General features: G+C 41.4%; 1 protein-coding gene across 2 annotated transcripts in view; it reads right to left on the minus strand.

Moving 5' to 3' along the window:
* The window catches only part of dpp10 (dipeptidyl peptidase like 10), a 64,245-nt gene that overhangs the window by 14,574 nt on the left and 29,367 nt on the right, over nucleotides 1–20,304 (minus strand). For both annotated transcript variants that reach the window (XM_035522483.2, XM_035522484.2), the window contains exons 2-6: nucleotides 12,884–12,998; nucleotides 11,969–12,064; nucleotides 5,532–5,626; nucleotides 5,206–5,280; nucleotides 1–43 (exon numbers count right to left, since the gene is read on the minus strand). The exon at nucleotides 1–43 is cut by the window's left edge and continues 10 nt beyond it. In XM_035522483.2, coding sequence (XP_035378376.1) covers nucleotides 1–43; nucleotides 5,206–5,280; nucleotides 5,532–5,626; nucleotides 11,969–12,064; nucleotides 12,884–12,998 — 424 coding nt within the window. The remainder of the gene's footprint in view (nucleotides 44–5,205; nucleotides 5,281–5,531; nucleotides 5,627–11,968; nucleotides 12,065–12,883; nucleotides 12,999–20,304) is intronic.

Here is a 20,304-nt window from a genome sequence, read left to right on the forward strand (position 1 = left end):
TGTTGTAGATTATGTAGGAAGCTGTGAAAGAGTGCCGGTAAACCTGGAACATAAAAAAAAACAGCAAATATTGGCTTGACAACTGAAACGATTTTGCACTGGATTTCAAATACAAATTTCTGTAGATTTGTTCCTCCTATAGATTTGCATTTTGGATGCAAAATCTACAGGACAAAATTGCACAATTTTTTGTAATTCATTGTAAATCTGAATATTAAATGATTTCATCCACTTACAAAGAATAAGAATGAAAATTAAGATGAGAAATGTTTTGGAAGTTGGACCGTTTTAAGTTTAATGTGCATTTTCTTGTTTGAAATATGGAAGTGTTCAAATTCCCATGGCCTTTCACACAGTTTATCATGTGGGTTCACTCTGTTCTAAGACACTTAATTCAGGTATTTAAATGCTTCTTTTTTAATTACATAATTAGCTAATGAACTGAATCTGATGTGTCCAGATGTGTTGGCACGAGGTAAATGGCTAAACTATGTAGCACAGGAGGAGGAGCAGGCTTGAAAAGCATTGTGGTAAAGGATCAAACAGAACAGCTTGAATGGTATCAACTAGCTTCACACTGCAGTAAAAGATGAATTACAGGCAGCACACCGCAGGCAGCAAATAGCTTAATCTGTCACACACGCACACACACACACACACACACACACACACACACACACACACACATATACACACACACACACACACACACACACACACACATATACACACACACACACACACACACACACACATATATACACACACACACATATACACACACACACATATACACACACACACACACACACACATATACACACACACACACATATACACACACACACACACACACACACACACATATACACACACACACACACACACACACTCACACACATATACACACACACACACACACACACACACACAGGTAGACTGTCATTCAGAAACAAAAGTGATACAGAAAACCATGATCTATTATGAAAGACTACAACAGGCTGACTAATCACTTGCTCGTAGGATGAGCAAATGAGAACTGACTGGCTACTAGCTCTGGGATAAGCTCAGATCAGAGACCAGATTGGCTATGGGCTTCAGAACAGAGTTCTGGCTGGCTACAACTTTCTTCATGAGGTCTGATCATAGTGGGGAAGCAGGACTTCCACATTTATCCACACCTACACAGGCTCAGAGTACTGCCCAACCGCTGCAAGGGCCAGTAGCACTACACACTGAGATCAAACACGGAGTCTGACTGAGCAGATAAAAGAAAGAAAAAGGTTTTTGTGTGGTTTGCTAAGTGGCAATAAATCCAAAGCAATTTCTATGTTCTGTTGTCCAAATGAGGCTGGCTGAGGAAAAGCTGATTGGAGATAAACAGAGAAGGAAGAAGCAGAAATAGGAGTCCCAAGTAAAGGTGAGTAGTCACAGTGGCTGCTGATGGCCTTTACTAATCACACTTCACATGAGGATAAGACGTGGTGCTTCAGAATGCAAATATAATGGATCCTGGCTTGTGCTTCTTCAACCACATACCATCTGTGCTCAAATGAACACTGTGTGTTAATTCAACGCTGGGGATTTGGGTGTCTAGTTACTGATTTGACTTGAGCAATAATTGCCAACAACCATGATTTTGACAAGTAGCCACTTGTCATTGGTCCCACTGCTCTGGCACATCCTCAGAGCTCCACCGCCCCTGAATACTAAGGCATGATGCGTGTTCAAGCTTCACCAACACAACACCTTATATTCCATCTTTTCCCTGTCATTGTTCCCTAGTCCAAACACTACCTTCCTGTGTTGGCTGTGTCTTTTGACACAGCTGCACCCCCATATCGAGACCTCGTGGAAATGTTCAGCCAGCAGTAAGCTATTGAATTCTCCTCTCACCAGCAGTGGGACAATGTCATCGATCTCCTGCCACACCCTCTGCGCTGATGAGTCTACCGCCTGTTGGTGAAGGAAACTACTGCCATGGAGGAATACATCAATGTGTCTCTCAAGCAGGGTTTTATCCATTCCTCCACTTCAGCTGTGTCATCTGTGTTTTTATTTGATGAATAGGATGGGGACCTGTATCTCTGTATTGACTACCTCAGGCTTAAAGAGGGGACTGTCAAGAATCAGTTCCCCATGCCGTTGCTTCCATCTGCACCGGAGCAACTGTGCAATGCATGTGTGTACACTACCCTGGATCTGAGGAGCACCTACAACCTCATATACATCTGGGAGAGGGACGGGTGGAAAACTGCCTTCTCTACCACAACCGACCACTACAAGAACATGGACATGCACTATGGTCCTATGTTGAACATACCATCAGTGTTCCGTTGCTCGTCAGCGAAGTGCTACAGGACATACTCCATTGGTTGGATGTGGCCTATATCAAAAACATATTGACCTACTCAGTGAACCTGGAGGAGCATGTTCTTCAAGTCAGTGCAGTGATGGAGAGGCTCTTGGAGCACTGGTTGTTTCAAACATTGCTTCACAACCGCTCCCATTCTCACCCAGCCAGACTCTGAGAGATCCTTTGTGGATGAAGTGGATGCCTCTGACCTGAGAGTGGGGGCCACACTCTCTTAATGGCTGGGAGAATCAGAGAACCTCTTTCTGGTTGTGTTTTTCTTGAAGAAGCTCACTTTGGCTGAGTACAAATACAGCGTTGGGAATCAGGAACTCAGGACTGGAGGGTGTGCTCCACCCTGAAGTCATCTTGAAAGATCATCGTAATCTGGAGTACATCTGCCTTGCTCAATGTCTCATTCTTCGCCAGACCAGGTAGGACTTCTCCATGAAGTTCCAGTTCATCATCTTGTACTGAGATGCACAAATACCAAAGTTAGCACCCTGTACTAAGCCCTTGAGCCGGAGACTTGAGAATATATAAATACCATCCCCTACCAGCCACTTGTCTGGTTGCTCTCATCCTCTCATGTTTGGTATTGCACTTATAGTTGTTCAGCATTGTACATTTAATTTTGCATTTCGTTCTAGGTATCAGCACTGACTCCTGTATCTAGCTGTATACTAGTTAAGTGGTTCATTTGCATGTATGGCATTTAGCTGATGCGTTTAACCAAAGCAACTTACAATTATCACTGAATAATCACTGAGCACTCTCCACCATTTCACTGCGAATTATACTGTGTATGACTATGTATGTGACGAATAAACCAAACTTGAACTTGAACTTGAACTTGAATACAACTTAGGCAATAGAGGTTTAAGGGCAACTGAGCGATAAGGGTCTTGCTCATATACGTGGCTCAATTTGACTCTAACCTACTTTATCAGCTAAGATACATTCTACGAGAAAATGATAAAGCACTTTAGTAAGTCACTCCGGATAAAAAAGTCTGCTAAATTCCATAAATGTAAATGATAAGGAGATCTCAGAGACTGCAGCCAGGGATGACAGACTGTCTGACTGTGCAGCTAAGAGAGTGTATATACCATTGAGGGCCATTGTAGGGCTGTCAGGCCATTTAAGCACATACATCCCTCATCACCAGACATGTGGGCATGGTACACACCCTACAGCTGTTGACAGGACATTATTGGTGACCAAGCTTATGTGCAGCAACACGCCTCCTCCTGTCCCATGTGTGTCCAGAGTCAGACTTCTCGCCAGCTTCCTGCAAGCATTCTGGACTGTCTGGCAGTGCCACAATGACCCTGGTTGCCCAGCTCAGTGGATTTTATCGCAGGTTTAACACCTGTATTCTAGTTGTGTTTGATCATTTCTCTAAGTCCTGCTTGTTCCTCTCCCAGATATACCCACTGTGGGCCACATGGCAGACACTGGTTTCTATCAAGTGTTACAATGGTTTACACAGCCAGATGAACATTATCATGGACAAAGGTAGCCGGTTCCATTATGGTTCTAAGGGCGTTAGGATCATCTGGGCATTAACATCTGCCTAACATCCGGCCATCACTTAGAAGACAACAAGCAGATGGTGAGACTGACATATTGACTGATACCTCCACTGGTTCTGTGGCTGCCTGTGGGGCTGGTCTTGGTTTCATCCCTGAACCAAGTATGCACAGGACTCCCTTGTTCAGATGAGCTCCAGACTCACCCTTATTCAGTGCTACCTCAGTTACCAACTTGTCCACTTTCCATGGTGCCTGGTAGAGAGGAGGTTCCTCAATGACTGCTTCAAGGTATGATGAGGTATGGTCTTCTGATGTTCTTGTGATAAGGAATTAGCTTCTTAGGTATGGGCTTCTGATGTGGTTGTGATGAGGTATGGACAGTCCAATGTCAAAAGACGTTATATTCCATCTTTTCCATGTCTTGTCTTGGCCATGTCTTGCCTTTTGTTCTGCTTTCCAGTGAAGCCTTGATATGTCTAGCTTTTTTGTTTTTTTTGTTCATATACTGAGTAATTTTTTGTCAAGCACTAACTTCTGCCATTGTTCTGATTCTTATCACTACACCAATAAAAGACCACACATTTGACTGCTTTCTGCAGGACTTCAGACAAAAGAATATAAAAATCAGCAAAATAAGTTATAACAAATAAATGTGTATGTACACACACACACACGCATCATCGAGAGTGTTAGAGAATGATTAGTGGGTTGAGCTGACTGGATTCTCCAAATAGAGTTGTTTATCAGATGAATCACTACAATAACAAGATTAAAGTGTGTAATCCTGGAGGAGTTGAGCTTGTGCTTCCTCTGTCTCTGTCCCGCATTTCCTCTTTATGAGCCCAAGGTAAATATGGAGTACCTAATATAACAAAGGACAGCCCTTCTTTTCTGTTGGCGATCATCCTTGTTTTTTACTAAACATGACATCCAGTGATGCTAAGTGCAAGTATAGATCACCATGTGAGATGTTTGCAGCGTAATGGTTCAAATCCTGAAAGCATCTCTACATCTGCAAGACTATTTATGTATTTTAAAATATTAATGGGGTATACTATTTAGACTGAAGATTTTGTTGGAAAGTTATTCCATTAGATGCACTGTGTTTGTGAACAGAGGGGATACAACACAACACTGGAATGGATAGATGGATTTCGAAACAGCCATGGCAAGTACTTCTGAGCTGAAAAATGGTTTTGGATATCAAATATAATTTCAAAGGGGAACAAATTTATTCATAATTAATGCAACAGAGCCTCACTGAGGATATTTCATATTTTATCAATCCCACCACAGTATAGAAAAAAATATACATACCTGTTTAACATCATATGCAAAAAGCACATACTTCAAATCAGGGCTGATTGAGTACTTAGTGGCTTTAAAATCAGTCTGCGGGACAAACAATAAAAGAAGATATTAAGTTATTCAGGATTCATTTGAGTGATGGTCCAAGCACAATCCTTTCCAAGGAACATGTTATTTACATAATTTGCTCGTGTTTGAATCATACGATTTCACAGATTGCAGAGAACAATGCGCCAATAAAACGAAACTCTGTGTCCCTGAACCAAATTGCTGTTGGCTGAATCAATGTACTGCTGGCTTATAGCACGCTGAAGATTAAAATCAGTTTCACTTACAAATGTGCTGTTCTTCAGAATGATCTCTGTTTCATTGGTGAGGATGCTGAACCTAATCACATGGCCATTACGGTTCCTGTACATGACGTCCGATTCTGAAAGCATTCGGGAGAAGGGTAACGACAGTAAATAAACAGGATTTTTTTTAACAGAAACAGCAGATTTCCTGCTCTACAGTACAGGATATCTAATGCCATGCAACAGCATGGCACCGCATTGATCATGTGTGTATCTTCCATGTGTGCTCTTTTGCTGTTTTAAACAGTTGCAAAGGTCCATTTGAACAGAACTCTGGACAGTTGTTTTCAGTGTAAGTGAAAACATTTAGCCCTGCTGTTGACTGAGCACTAGAGTGGAGTTCTGGAATGGTTGTGGAGGTCCTCTGCTTAGACATTCTATTCTACATAAAATGTAATAGTGTAATACTCCACAGAAACCTACAACTTGACCTCTCCTGTGCAGGTCCAATCAGGATTGTGCATGTGTGCTGCATGTCTGCATGTGTGTATACATGTTTGCTGTGTGACTGAGAGTGTGCTCTGTGCATGTGTGTGTATGTCTATGAGCAAATGCACATCCTCCTGAGTTTGGGCACAACCTCCATTTGGAGCAACTCTATTGAAGGCAGAGCTGCAGTCGATAAATTTCATCCTGGCGCACGTTGCTGTGCTTGATCAGGTGTTCAAGGACGGTGAGCAGCGTGAGGGCATGGCCGACATGCTGCAGTCAGTCTAATGCCCCACTCACACATCCATCAGGGTGCAGCTGACACTCATACCGTTAGACATCAGCAGCTTCCCCAAGCTTGCCGGTGACGGTTCATGGTGAGTGCTCCCGGACAACAGACTTTCAGAAGTAGAGACTTGCACAATGCGATTTTTCCAGCAAAACACACCAGTGATGGACTCCCAAGTGGTGCAACAGATAAGCGTTCACCCTATCATCTGGAGATTGTGAGCTTGATGATACCACAGCCATATGTGGCTGGGAGCTTGAAAGAGCAAAATTAGCCATGCTCTCAGGTAGAGAAGAGTGGAACACTTTCTCTCCTGGCCAATCATGGGTGTCTGTGAGCTCATGCATCAGATGGGGGCAGACAGTGCTATCCTCTGAGAGTATTACTCATGTGTCTGTACCCAGGACTGATTCTGGAAGAGGCTCATTATTGCTGGTTTGCGTTATCACAGAGGAATTTGATTACGTCATTATTCTGTGTGCAAGTTTGCAAAATTTAAGCACCACGTTTATGTGTTTAATGCTTTTTGTTATTTTCCTTTTAAAAAAGCACTAAAGTGGCAATGAACAGCCCTTTTTTGTATAAATGACATTTCACCATGCAGAAGCACATGCAAATGAGCTGTTCTTCTATGAGAAAGTTTTTAGCCATGCAGGCCAACATTTTTCTTGATGCTCTCAGCACACATACTCATTCCAAAAAGGTGAACGTATTACAGTATCTTTGCTGCAGTCCTATGAAAGTGTGTGTGTGTGTGTGTGTGTGTGTGTGTGTGTGTGTGTGTGTGTGTGTGTGTGTGTGTGTGTGTGTGTGTGTGTGTTGGGGTTTGGCATATTCTGACAGTTTTGTACTTTGCGGAATTCTGGTGCACACAATCTGGCCTAATTCTTCTATCAGTAAGAATGCAGCAATTCAGAGACATGTGTCCCTTTTAAATTATTAATCATTGCAGAAGAGGTACAGATGAAATCTGTTGGCAAATGGAGCTGATTGAAGTTATTAAATTATAAAAATGGAAAAATGGCAGTACAGTACAATGTTTGTGGTATCTGAAATGAAATGGAAAAATGTACTACAATTGCTAATCTAGTTACAAACAACTTCAGTAAGTAGGATACATTAAACTTGTAACTGTATGGGTAACAGCCACTACACAGTCATTCTAAAGAAGCTCATTCCTATGCTGCCCAGTAGATAGATATACAACAGTAATGGCTGTTAGAGAGAAAGAAGTTTCATACGGTTACATGACTACATAAGGAATACAAGTACCTACAATATAGCAGGAAATAACTAATGCATGTACAATTAATGTTGTTCTATTAATAAATAACAAATTAACAAATAATGTAATATAAGCGCTCTTCATCTTAGCTTTTGGTAATGCGCCTAATTAATGCTGGTGTTAATACAGCAGATCAATAAACTGTCTCAGTAAGAATCAGATAGAGTAAACAGTTGCTTTATTATTACTTATTGTAGCAGAATGAGACTTCAGTATCATACCTTAGCAACCATCTCCATATGCATATGTACACACACATATTATACATAGCTTGCAGAATCTATTGATACATAATATGTATAACAGTAACATGAGATTAACACATGGAATATACTGCAGTGTTTCACCAAACCTGAAAAGGGAAGTGACATGATAAGCAGTCTAGTTACAAAATGAACCAATGGCACAACCCCACGCATGTTGCCTGGCGCGCATAGTGTCCATGCACACAGAGTTTGCTTAAATAAAACTCCAGATCACTGATTTCAGAAGCTCAAGACATTGGTTATCTGAAATGCTTCTGGGATCAAGCGGTCCTGGGTCTGGAAAAAACTCTGAATAGAGGGCAGGGCAGAGTGCAATCTACCCCAGGTACAAGTCGAACCAGTGCCAATGCCCTCTACGCAGTTCAGGACAGAGCAGCTGCTCGCACTGCATGGAAAGGATGATGCGGTTGCTCTCCCCCAGGCCACAGTGATGACATCCAGTGAAGGGAGCCTGATATGTCATGTAAACAGATATGAATAATTAGCGCTCTCTTGCAAGTGCTGGCATCTGTCTTCTGGGTAGGCAGCCACTCAGAAAGATGCATGGACTGGGTTCACGTGCCATGGTGGAAGCCTGTGGTAGCACTCCCACACACTGACAGTTCATGTGGAATCTCAGCGTTGTGAAAACTGGCCAAGATCTCTACCTACAAATGGCCCATATGACAGCTGCTCTTTTACTTCGTGTATCAGAAGAAAAAAAAGGAAAAAAAAGAAAGACAAACACATCTGGAAGGTTTTTTTAAAAAATGTACCTTTCTATGTTTCAGATACATTGCAATAAAGGGAAATTATTCCATAATCAGATCTGTGGAGGAATTAAAAATCATGCTCTCTGTTAACACAGTATGAGCACTAAATCTGATGTCAGTATCCAATTTAAACAATTACAGTAAATCAGGGTTGTTGAGACTCACGGGAGGACACATATCCTAAATGCTTCTTTGCTCTCAGAGTCACTCCTCAGGGCAGTGTGTGTGCGCGTACTGATGCGTAATATAAACAGAAATGTGCTCATTTCATTCTTTCTTTCCTCTTTCCCATTTTCCTTAATTTTCTCCATTTTCTTTCACTTCCTGAGTCAGTCTAGTCTGGAATGTTTAGCCACCAGTGAGATGTATTCACATTCCATGCTGACATAAACCAGAATCTCATCTGCTCTGTCTTTCATCACACTTATGCTACAGGAAATGTTATCTCGTTCTGTCACACATACACACAAAATTCAATGAATTGACTTCGGATTTATCCAAAAGAACCGAACCCTGAGACAGAATGTGTGAAAAGTCTGAATAGAATACTACAGGATACTACAATGGCATGTGAGAACATGTGGGCTTGGTGCATCGGGGTGTGTGTGTGTAGGTATGTGCGTTTGGGTTTTTGTAGATTTTAAGGAAAACCTCCATATGTTAGAAAACCAGAGAAAATCAGAAGTAACCAAACTTGTCACAATTTTTTTTGGTAAAGTGCTTTTTACCAAAGCTATATGTTTAATTTCTTTAAACTAAAACACCATATTTTTTCTTTCTGATGTTAAATATAGGTTTAGATTTAGTACTAGGTTTATTCTTCTTTTGTATACATAGTTACGTGTGTGTCTCTATGTGCATGTGTGTGTGGAGTATAAACCCTTGTAATGGGTCAGTGGCTTTGATGTGACCAGGTGCTGAGCTGAGAGCTGAGATAAAGCCTTGCATTCAACCTTTCACACACACGCACAAAAGCCAATTCTACCACACATACAAATACAAAAACAAAATTTCTCTCTCTCTCTCTCTCTCGCTCTCTCTCACACACACACTTAGAGGAGAAATGACCAACTGAAATATTCATGGTACTGCATCCAAAAAAAGACCCGAGTGCCCCACATGCCTCATCCTTCTATCCTGTTACCATAACAACGAATGACTGCACATTTCTCACCCAGCTAGTGCCCTCCTCTTTCTCAAACACATTCCGTCTCTCCCTCTCTTTCATTTTCTCTCTAACATACACACACACACAGTTTCATACACAATGGCTGCACAATCAAGCATATACATATTTAGTCAAACCAACATAAACACACTGAACACTGGGGCAATGTGTTGGGTTGTTGAGGAGACAGAACCTCTTCCTAGAAATCAACATTTGCTCTCTGTATCCTCCCCAACGCCATGCCCCTCGTACACACACACGTGCGGGCAAACGCACATTTATGTATGCGCATGCGCACACGCTATTGCTCTTATTGGACATTGATTCTATTCCCATTGGCCAGCCACTCCTGGTCTCTCCCATTTATTGGCCCCAAGTGAGATAGCAGGTATTTAGCTCTTTAGAAAGCTAAAGGAGATACCAGGTCTTTAGAGGGGAAAGCTACTATTTGTCTACAGAATGCTACAGTGCCATTCTACTATTCTATACTAGACAGAATCTACTATTCTGTCTACCATTTGTCTACAGAATGCTACAGTGCCATTCAGGTCAGACAGTAAGATATTGTAAATTATGATGCACATTAATCTGAACAATGACACTGCTAGACAGAGTTAGGGATGGAGTTCTGGTATGACGTTTTACACTCTCTCTGCTTCTCTCTATAGCCTCTTCATTTCACCCTCTCTTTCTCACACACACACACACACACACACACACACACACACACACACACACACACACACACACACACACACACACACAAACACCAAAAAGGGCCCAGTTTTATTTTGAGAGGAACAAACCAAAGAACATCATATATCCAGACCGACAAATCCAAAAGGGTTAGGGTTAGTTTAGAGTTAGGCAAAAACAAGTGTAGAGAACAGAAGAGTGAGCATTTAAAAAAAAAAAAAAACAGGCAACAGGATTAACACTCAGTACACACTATGACATTCAAAGGCAACACTTCACAACAAGTATGATTAACAGACAGGTTTAAATAGGCAATGGGAATGAGTGACAGCTGAAGTTAATAGCCCAGTGATGATTTGTTGGCTGTTCCTCCAGGCTGTAGTCAGAATTCTGGGAGTTGTAGTGAATCAGAGAAAATGGTGGTTTGACACCGACACTGACACGCACGCTTTGGTCAGTAACAGCCTGGGATCTGGATTTTCCTACTATAATCGACCAGTTATTGACTAAGACTAAATAGCGGAATTCCCTGTACATTAACATATTGAATCATCCACTTTGAAAAGGTTGTGTTTGAAAGAATAGTGCTGCATGAATGTGTGTGTGTGTGTGCACTGCTGTAAAACAGAGCATCAGTACAAGACAGGTACAGTGTGTGAATATATGTATGTATGTATGTGTGTGTGTGTGTGTGTGTGTGTGTTTGTGCTGTGCTCTAACACAGTATAATACAAGACACAGGTGCAACATGTGTAATGCTACGTCCTGAAATCCATGAAAGTGGGAGATATTGATGGACGGCTCTGCCACACCCATCTCTGCTTTACAGATGTAAATGAGGTGATCACATACAACAGAGCACTTTCTTCCTGATTCAGGCACACAGCTTTGAAGTTCAAGCGTGTAGACAGTTAACGTATGCACAAGAAAAGTTTGGGCAAGAGCAAGCACTTCAGTGGCTGACATCATCCAAGATGTATACAAATATACATACATCCATACATCCACAAAGACATCATTACAGACCATCCAAAATACACCCACCCATCTAAGCACAGAGCTCCAACATACACACATGCAGCTAAGAACACCATAACCAAGCTCTAAAATACACACAGCAGCCTAAGCTCAGAAAACCAGAAGGCAGTGATATTGGAGCACCACCACGCACCCATCACACTAATCACATTATAACAGAAAAGCACCTTCAGCGTGGATAAAACCCTAAGCTCTCGGCGGTGATTATTAGACCCTGGGTGAGAGAGTGACACCAACATAACCACGTGGTAATGCTCACCACTGGCCTTGCTGTGAGGCACTGGCTCACACGTAGTTTAAGACATGAGTGAGTTCACGTGTGCTCGGTGACGCTACCTTGAGTCTGGCGGTCAGCGTTAAGGCGTGTACTCTTTCAGTGTCTGCACATATGGTGTGAAGTAGACCAGGGCAAAGCAGAGAGGGACTGATGAGGACAACATCAACCAGGATACATCAGCATTAATGGAGGAATCCTTTCTCCAGTAGATCATCTTACCATTAATCCAGCGAGCCTCAGGATCGTGTACGTAGAAATGTGGACCAAACAGATCCTCCACTGTCAGCTTAGTATCACTGCCAGCCAGAGTGTCCACTGTCACCACCCACACACACACACACACACACACACACACACACACACCATGAGAAACCTGACACAAACCCTGTCATAAGGTTACATCTATCAAAAAAAAGTCTGCACAGAAGAGCACTCAGACAGGGACCCCACACACATACACAACACAAACAAAAACACGTGTCCATGATGTGTTCATCCCAAGTTAAAGGATACTCTTAACACTAAACTGGCAGGTTGAAAGTTCAAGGTTGATGATGTCATCCTAACAGGCAGTGCTTTTACCTTAATCAGAGTAAACATGGTCAGGGTTTTGGGTTTCTTACTGATCTGGTGACTTACTTTGGTTAGTCTTTATATTAAAGCAGCTTACTGCTATTATTGTAACAAATACAGTGAATACAGTAATTCTAGTTCAATTAATATTTATATATACACCATAGTCTACTGGAAGCTGAAATAGCAAAAAAGTTCCCATTGTAGGCAGAAGCATAATTATATACATGAATTCATCAATTTTTTTACATTATGTAAGCATTTGTTCCAAAAGTAATTGGATGCCTATATAAGCTTGATGTAAACCACAAGAAGTTTTGCGTTTGCCCTAGTATCTGTTTAAAACTAAACAGGAAAAAATCATTTAGGAGATATGCTTAATTTCCCCCCATTTTAAGCGAATATCTAGCCAGTTGCACTTAAGCAAGTAGCCCAGAGCTAAAGCTCCAATATCTCTTCTTTTAGAGAATGCTGCTTAAGCAGGCAACTGGCAACTCTATCTTTAGCAATAACTTTGGTAAGAGTTACAAAGGATAGAAGAAGAAGTGTGTGTGTGTGTACCTGGTGTTAGGAGGATGACCGACATGGTGATTAGTGAACAGACCAACAGAATAACCAGCAGAGCAATGGCGATCCCCTTCCAGTTCCTCTGAGGAGGGCTCACCCCACCCAGATCCTGCAGAGAGAGAGAGAGAGAGAGAGAGAGAGAGAGAGAGAGAGAGAGAGAGAGAGAGAGAGAGAGAGAGCACATTGGTGTTCTGTTGTTCAGGTCACAATAGCCACCGAATAGTTCCGATACTGTTGCATGTACATATGCATACACATACAGTCGTGGCCAAAAGTTTTGAGACTAGCACAAATTTTGGTTTTCACAAAGTTTGCTGCTTCAGTTTTTATGGTGGCAATTTGCATTAAGTCTAGATTGTAAAGAGTGATCAGATGAAATGCAATTAATTGCAAAGTCATTCCTTGCCATGAAAATTTACTTAATCACAAAAATTACTGCATTCCAACCATTGCATTTCAGCCCTGCCATAAAATGGCCTGCTAACATCATTTCAGTGATCTTATCATTAGCACAGGAGAAGCGTTAACGAGGACAAGGCAGCTGATATCACTCTGTCATGCTGATTAGAAGAGCAGACTGGTTGCTTTAAAAGAGTGGTGATGCTTGAGGTTTTTTCTGTTAACCATGGTTACCTTCAAGGAAACATGTGCAGTCATCATTGCATTGCATCAAAAAGCAAGGACATTGCTGCTTGTAATATAGCACCTAATTCAACCATTTATCAAGCCATTTATCAAAAGCTTAAAGGAGAGAGGTTCAATTGCAGTGAAGAAGGCTTCAGGGTGCCTAAGAAAGTCAAGCAAGCGCCAGGACCGTCTTCTAAAGAGGATGCAGCTATGGGATCGGGTCACCACCAGTTCAGCGCTTGCTCGGGAATTGCAGAAGGCAGGTGTGAGTGCATCTGCACACACAGTGAGATGAAGGCTTTTGGAGGACGGCTTGGTGTCAAGAAAGGCAGCAAGGAAGCCACTTCTCGCCAAGAAAAACATCAAGGACAGACTGACATTGTACAGGAAGTATAGGGACTGGACTGCATAGGACTGGGGTAAAGTCCTAAATGTCCTATGTTTTTATCTGATGAAGCCCCCTTCAGACTGTTTGGGACATCTGGATAAACAATTATCCAGAGAAGAAAAGTTGTGCTACCACGAGTCCTGTGTCATGCCAACAGTGAGGCATCCTGAGACCATTAATGTGTGGGGTTGCTTTTCACCCGAGGGAGTAGGTTTGCTCAAAATTTTGCCTAGGAACACTGCCATGAATAAAGAATGGTATCAAAACATCCTCCAAGAGCAACTTCTCCAGGAGCAATTTGGTGATGGACAATGCTTTTTCCAGCATGATGGAGTACCATGTCACAAGGCAAAAGCAATAACGAAGTGGCTCAATGAACAAAACATTGAAACTTTGGGTCCATGGCCAGGAAACTCCCCAGATCTCAATCCCATTGAGAACCTGTGGTAGGGTTGGGGTTAGGTTTTTTTTGCCCAGAAGCTGATATCCAGCATGCTGAGGTGAATTGCAGAAGTCTTAACAAAGGGTCAACACTGTAAATATTAAGTCTTTACATAAACTGGATGTATTTTCCAATAAGGTTTTTAAAAACATGCAATGCTTATAATTGTACTTCACTAGATCATATAAACATCTGACAAAATGATTAAAAAAAAAAAAGTGAGGCAGTAAACTTTGTTAAAACCAAACTTTTGGCCATGACTATACACTGACATGGGCATGTATACAGACACACACAAACACAGGTACACATAACCCGATGCACAATGAACACAGATAACCTCAGTGCGGTTTGTTGCAGTAAGCAGTTGACTGGAGGATTTGCTTTTGCAGGGCAGTGTTTCAAGCTGTTGTAAGGTGCATGTGATTTCTGTGGGTTTCATGAGGCACAGAACATAGGTGAACCCAACCATCATGCTGCTGTTTGTGCAGCACCAACAAGCAATACTTTATTCAGCTCAGAGAATCCAGACGTGAATTTTACAGGATGGTATGAACTAATGATTCCAGAAGCTTCTTATTTCATGACAGACATACCCATACAAGCACCTGCATGCACACACATGTGCACACACTGCTGTGAATTTTTGTGTCAGACCCATGTGTTGTATCTCTATATAGGACCATGGTGCCTGGTAATTCTCTTTTGATCTCTCCCAGATTTGACTGCTTTCAAATCTGTCCTCTTCCCACTTTGTCAGACTTCGCTGACTGGCAAAGAGGGTAAAATTGTGTGTGTTTGTGCATGTGTGTGTGTGAGCAAGTGTGTGCATGTATGTGGAGGAGACTGGGTCCTTGTAGAATGACACTGATTCCAAATGGCTGTCATGCATGATGCTCTGTCTTCTCCTTCCAGCTCACCTGCAAAAGCTGATGAAAGTTCCTCTACAATGTGAATTATGAGCAGAGAAAGACAGGAGAACTGGAGACCAACACACTAAGACACATATAATTACTGTGCATACACGGCAGCTCTTTACAGGGTGTCTTCCTCACTCATACCAAACATCAGGACTCCTTCATAATTTACAATCCAAACAAACAGTACAGCTATAAAACTGAGGTCACTCACAAAACACACACATGTACACACACACACACTCTCTCTCTCTCTCTCTCTCTCTCTCTCTAGTTTGATTTTCTGTCAGTGGTGCACTACATCTTTAAAATGTGCTTTCTCTCTTTCTCTCTTTGTTGGTGAAAGAATCATAAATACACACCTGGTAGCAAAAGAAATAGAGAGTCACTTCATCAGTGGTAGGTAGACACTGTGTGTGTGTGTGTGTGTGTGTGTGTGTGTGTGTGTGTGTGTGTGTGTGTGTGTGTGTGTGTGAGTGTGGTCTGTGAAGTGTAAACTTGTTTTTGAATGATTATATGCATACACGCATATGTACTGGCAGACATTCCCTGAAACCTAAAGTTCAGTCTCTAAAATCAGAAAAAAACTGAATATTACCAAACAACAATGAACAATTGGCTGCTCCCTTCACCATACAACGTTATGGAAAAATAAATAATTAATAATTACTATCTAACAAGCTCAAAACTAAGACTCGAAGGTTTAAATTAATGTAACAAACTCATCAACCGCAGATTATACATTCAATATAAACATTTCCCATGTCTGTAAATTAGATTCTGCCACATCAAATTCAATACACATACCTTAGCATTAACAGGACCCTCCACATTTGTGTCATTTAATTTATTTATTACACTAAACTCATCTGACCTGATCTTATGTATTTCCTAATACCTTACTGCCTTATTTCAGTGTATGGGGCTGTCTTTAAGTAGTCAGTAAGAGAACTGTTTCTGTTTTTGCCTCTAAACACCAAAACCAAATGAAACAATGGTCTAACAATACTCACATTTTCAGTACAAGTAAATAAATGTTGGATTCTGAGGTCAATGTTCAATTCAAGTTTGTGTATTTTATGAGTGAAAATTATGTACCAGTTCTACAGAGCTCCAATTATGCTAACTGGATTCATTTGGACAAAAACAAAAACCTTTATTTTCATGAAAATACTGCATGTAGCATGTCCTTATGCAAAAAAAAAAAAAGTGCCCTTATAAAACATAAAACACAATACAAACAGCCTCAGGTAAAATCTCACATAATGTATGACTGAAAACTGAAAGGAGCATCAGTCTAATTTGTTTTTATACTGTTTTGAACTTTTTCACACACAATGACTATGACGTTGAAGTACAGGGCATCATGTTCAAGTTTAAGGCTTTAAGGTTTAATTTTAATGTTCTTCAGTATCAGGTGGACTGGGCAGGAATTACAGTCCCTTTAACACATAGCCCTCCAACTGTAAGAACAGTGGCTGCTCCGGGGCTGATTCCAGGTAGCGCATTTACATCTGGAATCTGCTGCTGTTTTCATGACGAACAAAGAAGTGCCAATACCGGTAAAACACACCATTATGATGCAGTTAATGATAATAAATAAATAAACAGATAAATAAATAAAGCAAAACATTATGTATGTGAAATTAACTGCCTGGCACACAGTTAAGATGGAATTGGTGAGCTTAGTAACAGATTGGGACCCAGATGTTGTGATGTTCCAAGCAGGAGAGTAACACCACTGCCATACAAACTTGACAGCACAGCAGGGGGCAATATCTATCATTTGGGTCAAAGACCTCAGGGCAATCCCTGACTATACATGATTTTTAAGCAATTATATTAGCGTGACCATTTTACAGGTTGTGTTCATTTGTGCCATTGATTTGTGTTATTAATTAAATGGGGTGTTAAGCTGTATATAAATAAGACCATGATTCCTGTATGGCTCCCACATTACAAATGTAACTACCCACTGAATACTTTGTCAAGTCCAACATGCTGGAGGACAGACCCAGAACACCGTGTGGCTATGTGTGTGTGTGTGTGTGTGTGTGTGTAAAACCACAAATATGTGAGTGGCATCCACAGGATAAAGTGATATAAATGGAACAGGAACAGCACTCTAACTAAATAGTGGCTCTTTACCACAACACAGCATTGCTGTAACGCTTTACTCAACAACTTTTACAAAAGGTAAATTATTTTATCTATCCCACACAGTCAAAAATTCAAAATAAAATAAACAAGTAAGTTTTGAAACAATTTAATTGGTGTGCAGTACTGTTCACTTAGTTTTCAGAGACTGAAGGTTTAACAATTAGTGGTTTTGACAAAAAGTAATAATAATTGTGTGAACTGCTACAAACTTTGGCTAGTTTGCTCATGAGCAGTATGAAAAGACTGCACAGTATTACTATTTAATTCTGTGATTTAATAATGCTGTTCAAAAATGTAATTGCACTAGGCATTGCTGATAATGTATGCATGTTCTACCAACATATCTGTAAATGAGCACAGGATTGCTATAGCACTGACGCTCCTCTTTAATTGTATATAGTGTTGAATTAATGAGGACTGGCTTTACATCTTACAGCTGGAGAAATCCAACCTCTGTCTTTTGTATTTGTCCCTGAGACAGAGCCTACACACATATATATTTGAGAGCGCGGGAGTGCGCGTGTGTGTGTGTGTGTGCATGCGCGCGTGTGGTTGTGTGTGTGTGTGCGCGTGCGTGCGTGTGGTTGTGTGTGCATGTGTGTGTGTGTGTGTGTGTGTGTGTGTGTGTGTGTGTGTGTGTGTGTGCGCTTAATAAGGACCCTATTTTTAGCTGGGTGAGATTTTCAGTGTCCGCTTTTTTGCCCTTGCTGAGCACACAGTCGGACAGCCAGGATGGATGAACAGATTACTGCCAAACACAGGATTAATCTCTTCTGCTCCAGCCCTTGTTAGTGCCAAAGCCATTCTTACTATTTCATCAAATGTTAATCCGTAGGGCTAATTATTCAGCCTTTATGAACACAAATACTGGGGAAGAAGCTGATGCTTAGTAAACTGCTAATTTATCTTAGCAGCAGTCAGCAGGAGATTCCATGACAGCAGCACATGTCAGTCTGCCAGGCCGAGCTTTGAGTGTGTTTATTCTCAGCATCAAAGAAACTGTGAGCTACCTCCTGCTGCTCTCAGCAGTGCATAACAGGTACACATCAGTCAAGGAGCCTGGAATATTTAAGTGTGTGTGTGTGTGTGTGTGTGTGTGTGTGTGTGCGCGCGCGCTTGCGTGCGTGCGTGCGTGCATGCAAAAATCTTCCCCACTACCATTTCTAAAGCAGACAACTTAAAAAGATCATTCCTAAACTTTGTGTAGCATTCTTTACTAAGTTTACTATCAGCAAAACATCTAAGTCTTAAGAGCCTAAAGAAAAGACCGTTTTGAGTTCTGTTTGCAGCCAGACCAGTTAGGATTTTTATCCTTACGAACTGAGACACAGACTACTCTGCCCAAGGCATGCCGGAAATATAAAGCATACTTTGCCTCCGTGAAGCACCGAGCAGCTCACAGGCTCTTGCCTTAGGATATCTGAATTACTGGACTGAACTCTGTTTGCACTAGAGACTGTGACTATGTGCACACAGAGCAGAAAGGCTACATGAGGTGGTAGGTGGGCAGAGCCTTCGGTGACGAGCCGCACTTCCATGGCAGCCGTGCGGGGTTAAATGCCAAGCACAGGACTATTACAGCAAAGCCCAGCTGGACTGAAACTTGGCTTCTACTCAGCCCAGCCATTGTTTTACACTCACATAGCAAGCAACTTTAAAATCATACTGAAGATATCAAGCTTCTTTCGTAAGTCCTCACAGGGCTGTAAGTAGAGTGGTGACCTCCGCACCAGGGGTAGGAGGGCATCCCTCAGCCGCCTCTGCATGCAGATGAAAGGCAACCCTCGCTGCCGGGCCAGGCTGGCATTCCCTGCTGAGGCTCCTCCACTTTCAACCACATAATGGAGAGCCCTCCTCCACTGTGCCAACACCACTTTCTCGCCTCTCACATGTCCAAGGACAGACACAAACGCTTAGGGGACGAGACACTACTGCAATCATGGCGAGCTTAGATGTTTAACATGTTTAATGTGCTTAATATGGCAAAATATGACTAATGTCAAAATGCAATTATGCATTTAATTATATATTGCTTGCATTTTGTATTGCGCTTTGGCCAAATGTAATGGTAATTTTACACTGGCAATATAATCTAAACATTTCTAATACATCACATTTTACAAGTCTAATCCCATTAACTAATTTAATTCTATTTATCCCTTAAGCCACAAGGATTCCCATCTTTGTATAACTAAACCTCTTTTTATGAAACTTCAGCAACACCAAATGTCATGAATAATGCCACATACTTGCTACCAACACAATGCCCAGGTGTCACTCCACACACAGATACAAATTGATGCAGTTTTAGTGTTACAGGCGTATATCTTTTTCTATCCTTTCCAGCATTTTTGACTCTTCATTCCTGAAATTTTACATAATACCCAAACATTTAACAACAAACAAAACAACAAAAAACCTCTCAATGCCTTACATCAGTGCTTAAAATGATACCTCCCACATTCACCTGATTAATCCTGCATGTCACTGACATCAGCATGATTTTAAAATGCTGTTTCTTTGAAACACCTATTTTTGCCCTTCCCAATATGTCATGTTTTAATGACCACCATATTGGCCTCTTGTTACACTTGGCCTATTAATTTTCTTCTACTGTCAATGAACAGTGAGGTGCTTGCCTTGTAAAACACACGCGTCTATAAATAAATACATATTCCTTTCCATTTACCTGAACAGTGCTTAGCAGCAGTGCACCCCAGTTCAGGTTAGACTGAGTAAATCACGTGATAACAGCCAGGTTAGCTGGAGCAGGTCACGTGATAACAGCCAGGTTAGTTTGACCACAGTTTATACGCAGCTGTATTTGAATGAATTTAACTGGTTTCTTCATATTAACGATTTAAATTATGTTCAAAGCAAG

Source organism: Electrophorus electricus, chromosome 4 (genome assembly GCF_041902795.1).
Source record: "Electrophorus electricus isolate QZ-2024a chromosome 4, ASM4190279v1, whole genome shotgun sequence".
Taxonomy (NCBI): Eukaryota; Metazoa; Chordata; class Actinopteri; order Gymnotiformes; family Gymnotidae; genus Electrophorus; species Electrophorus electricus.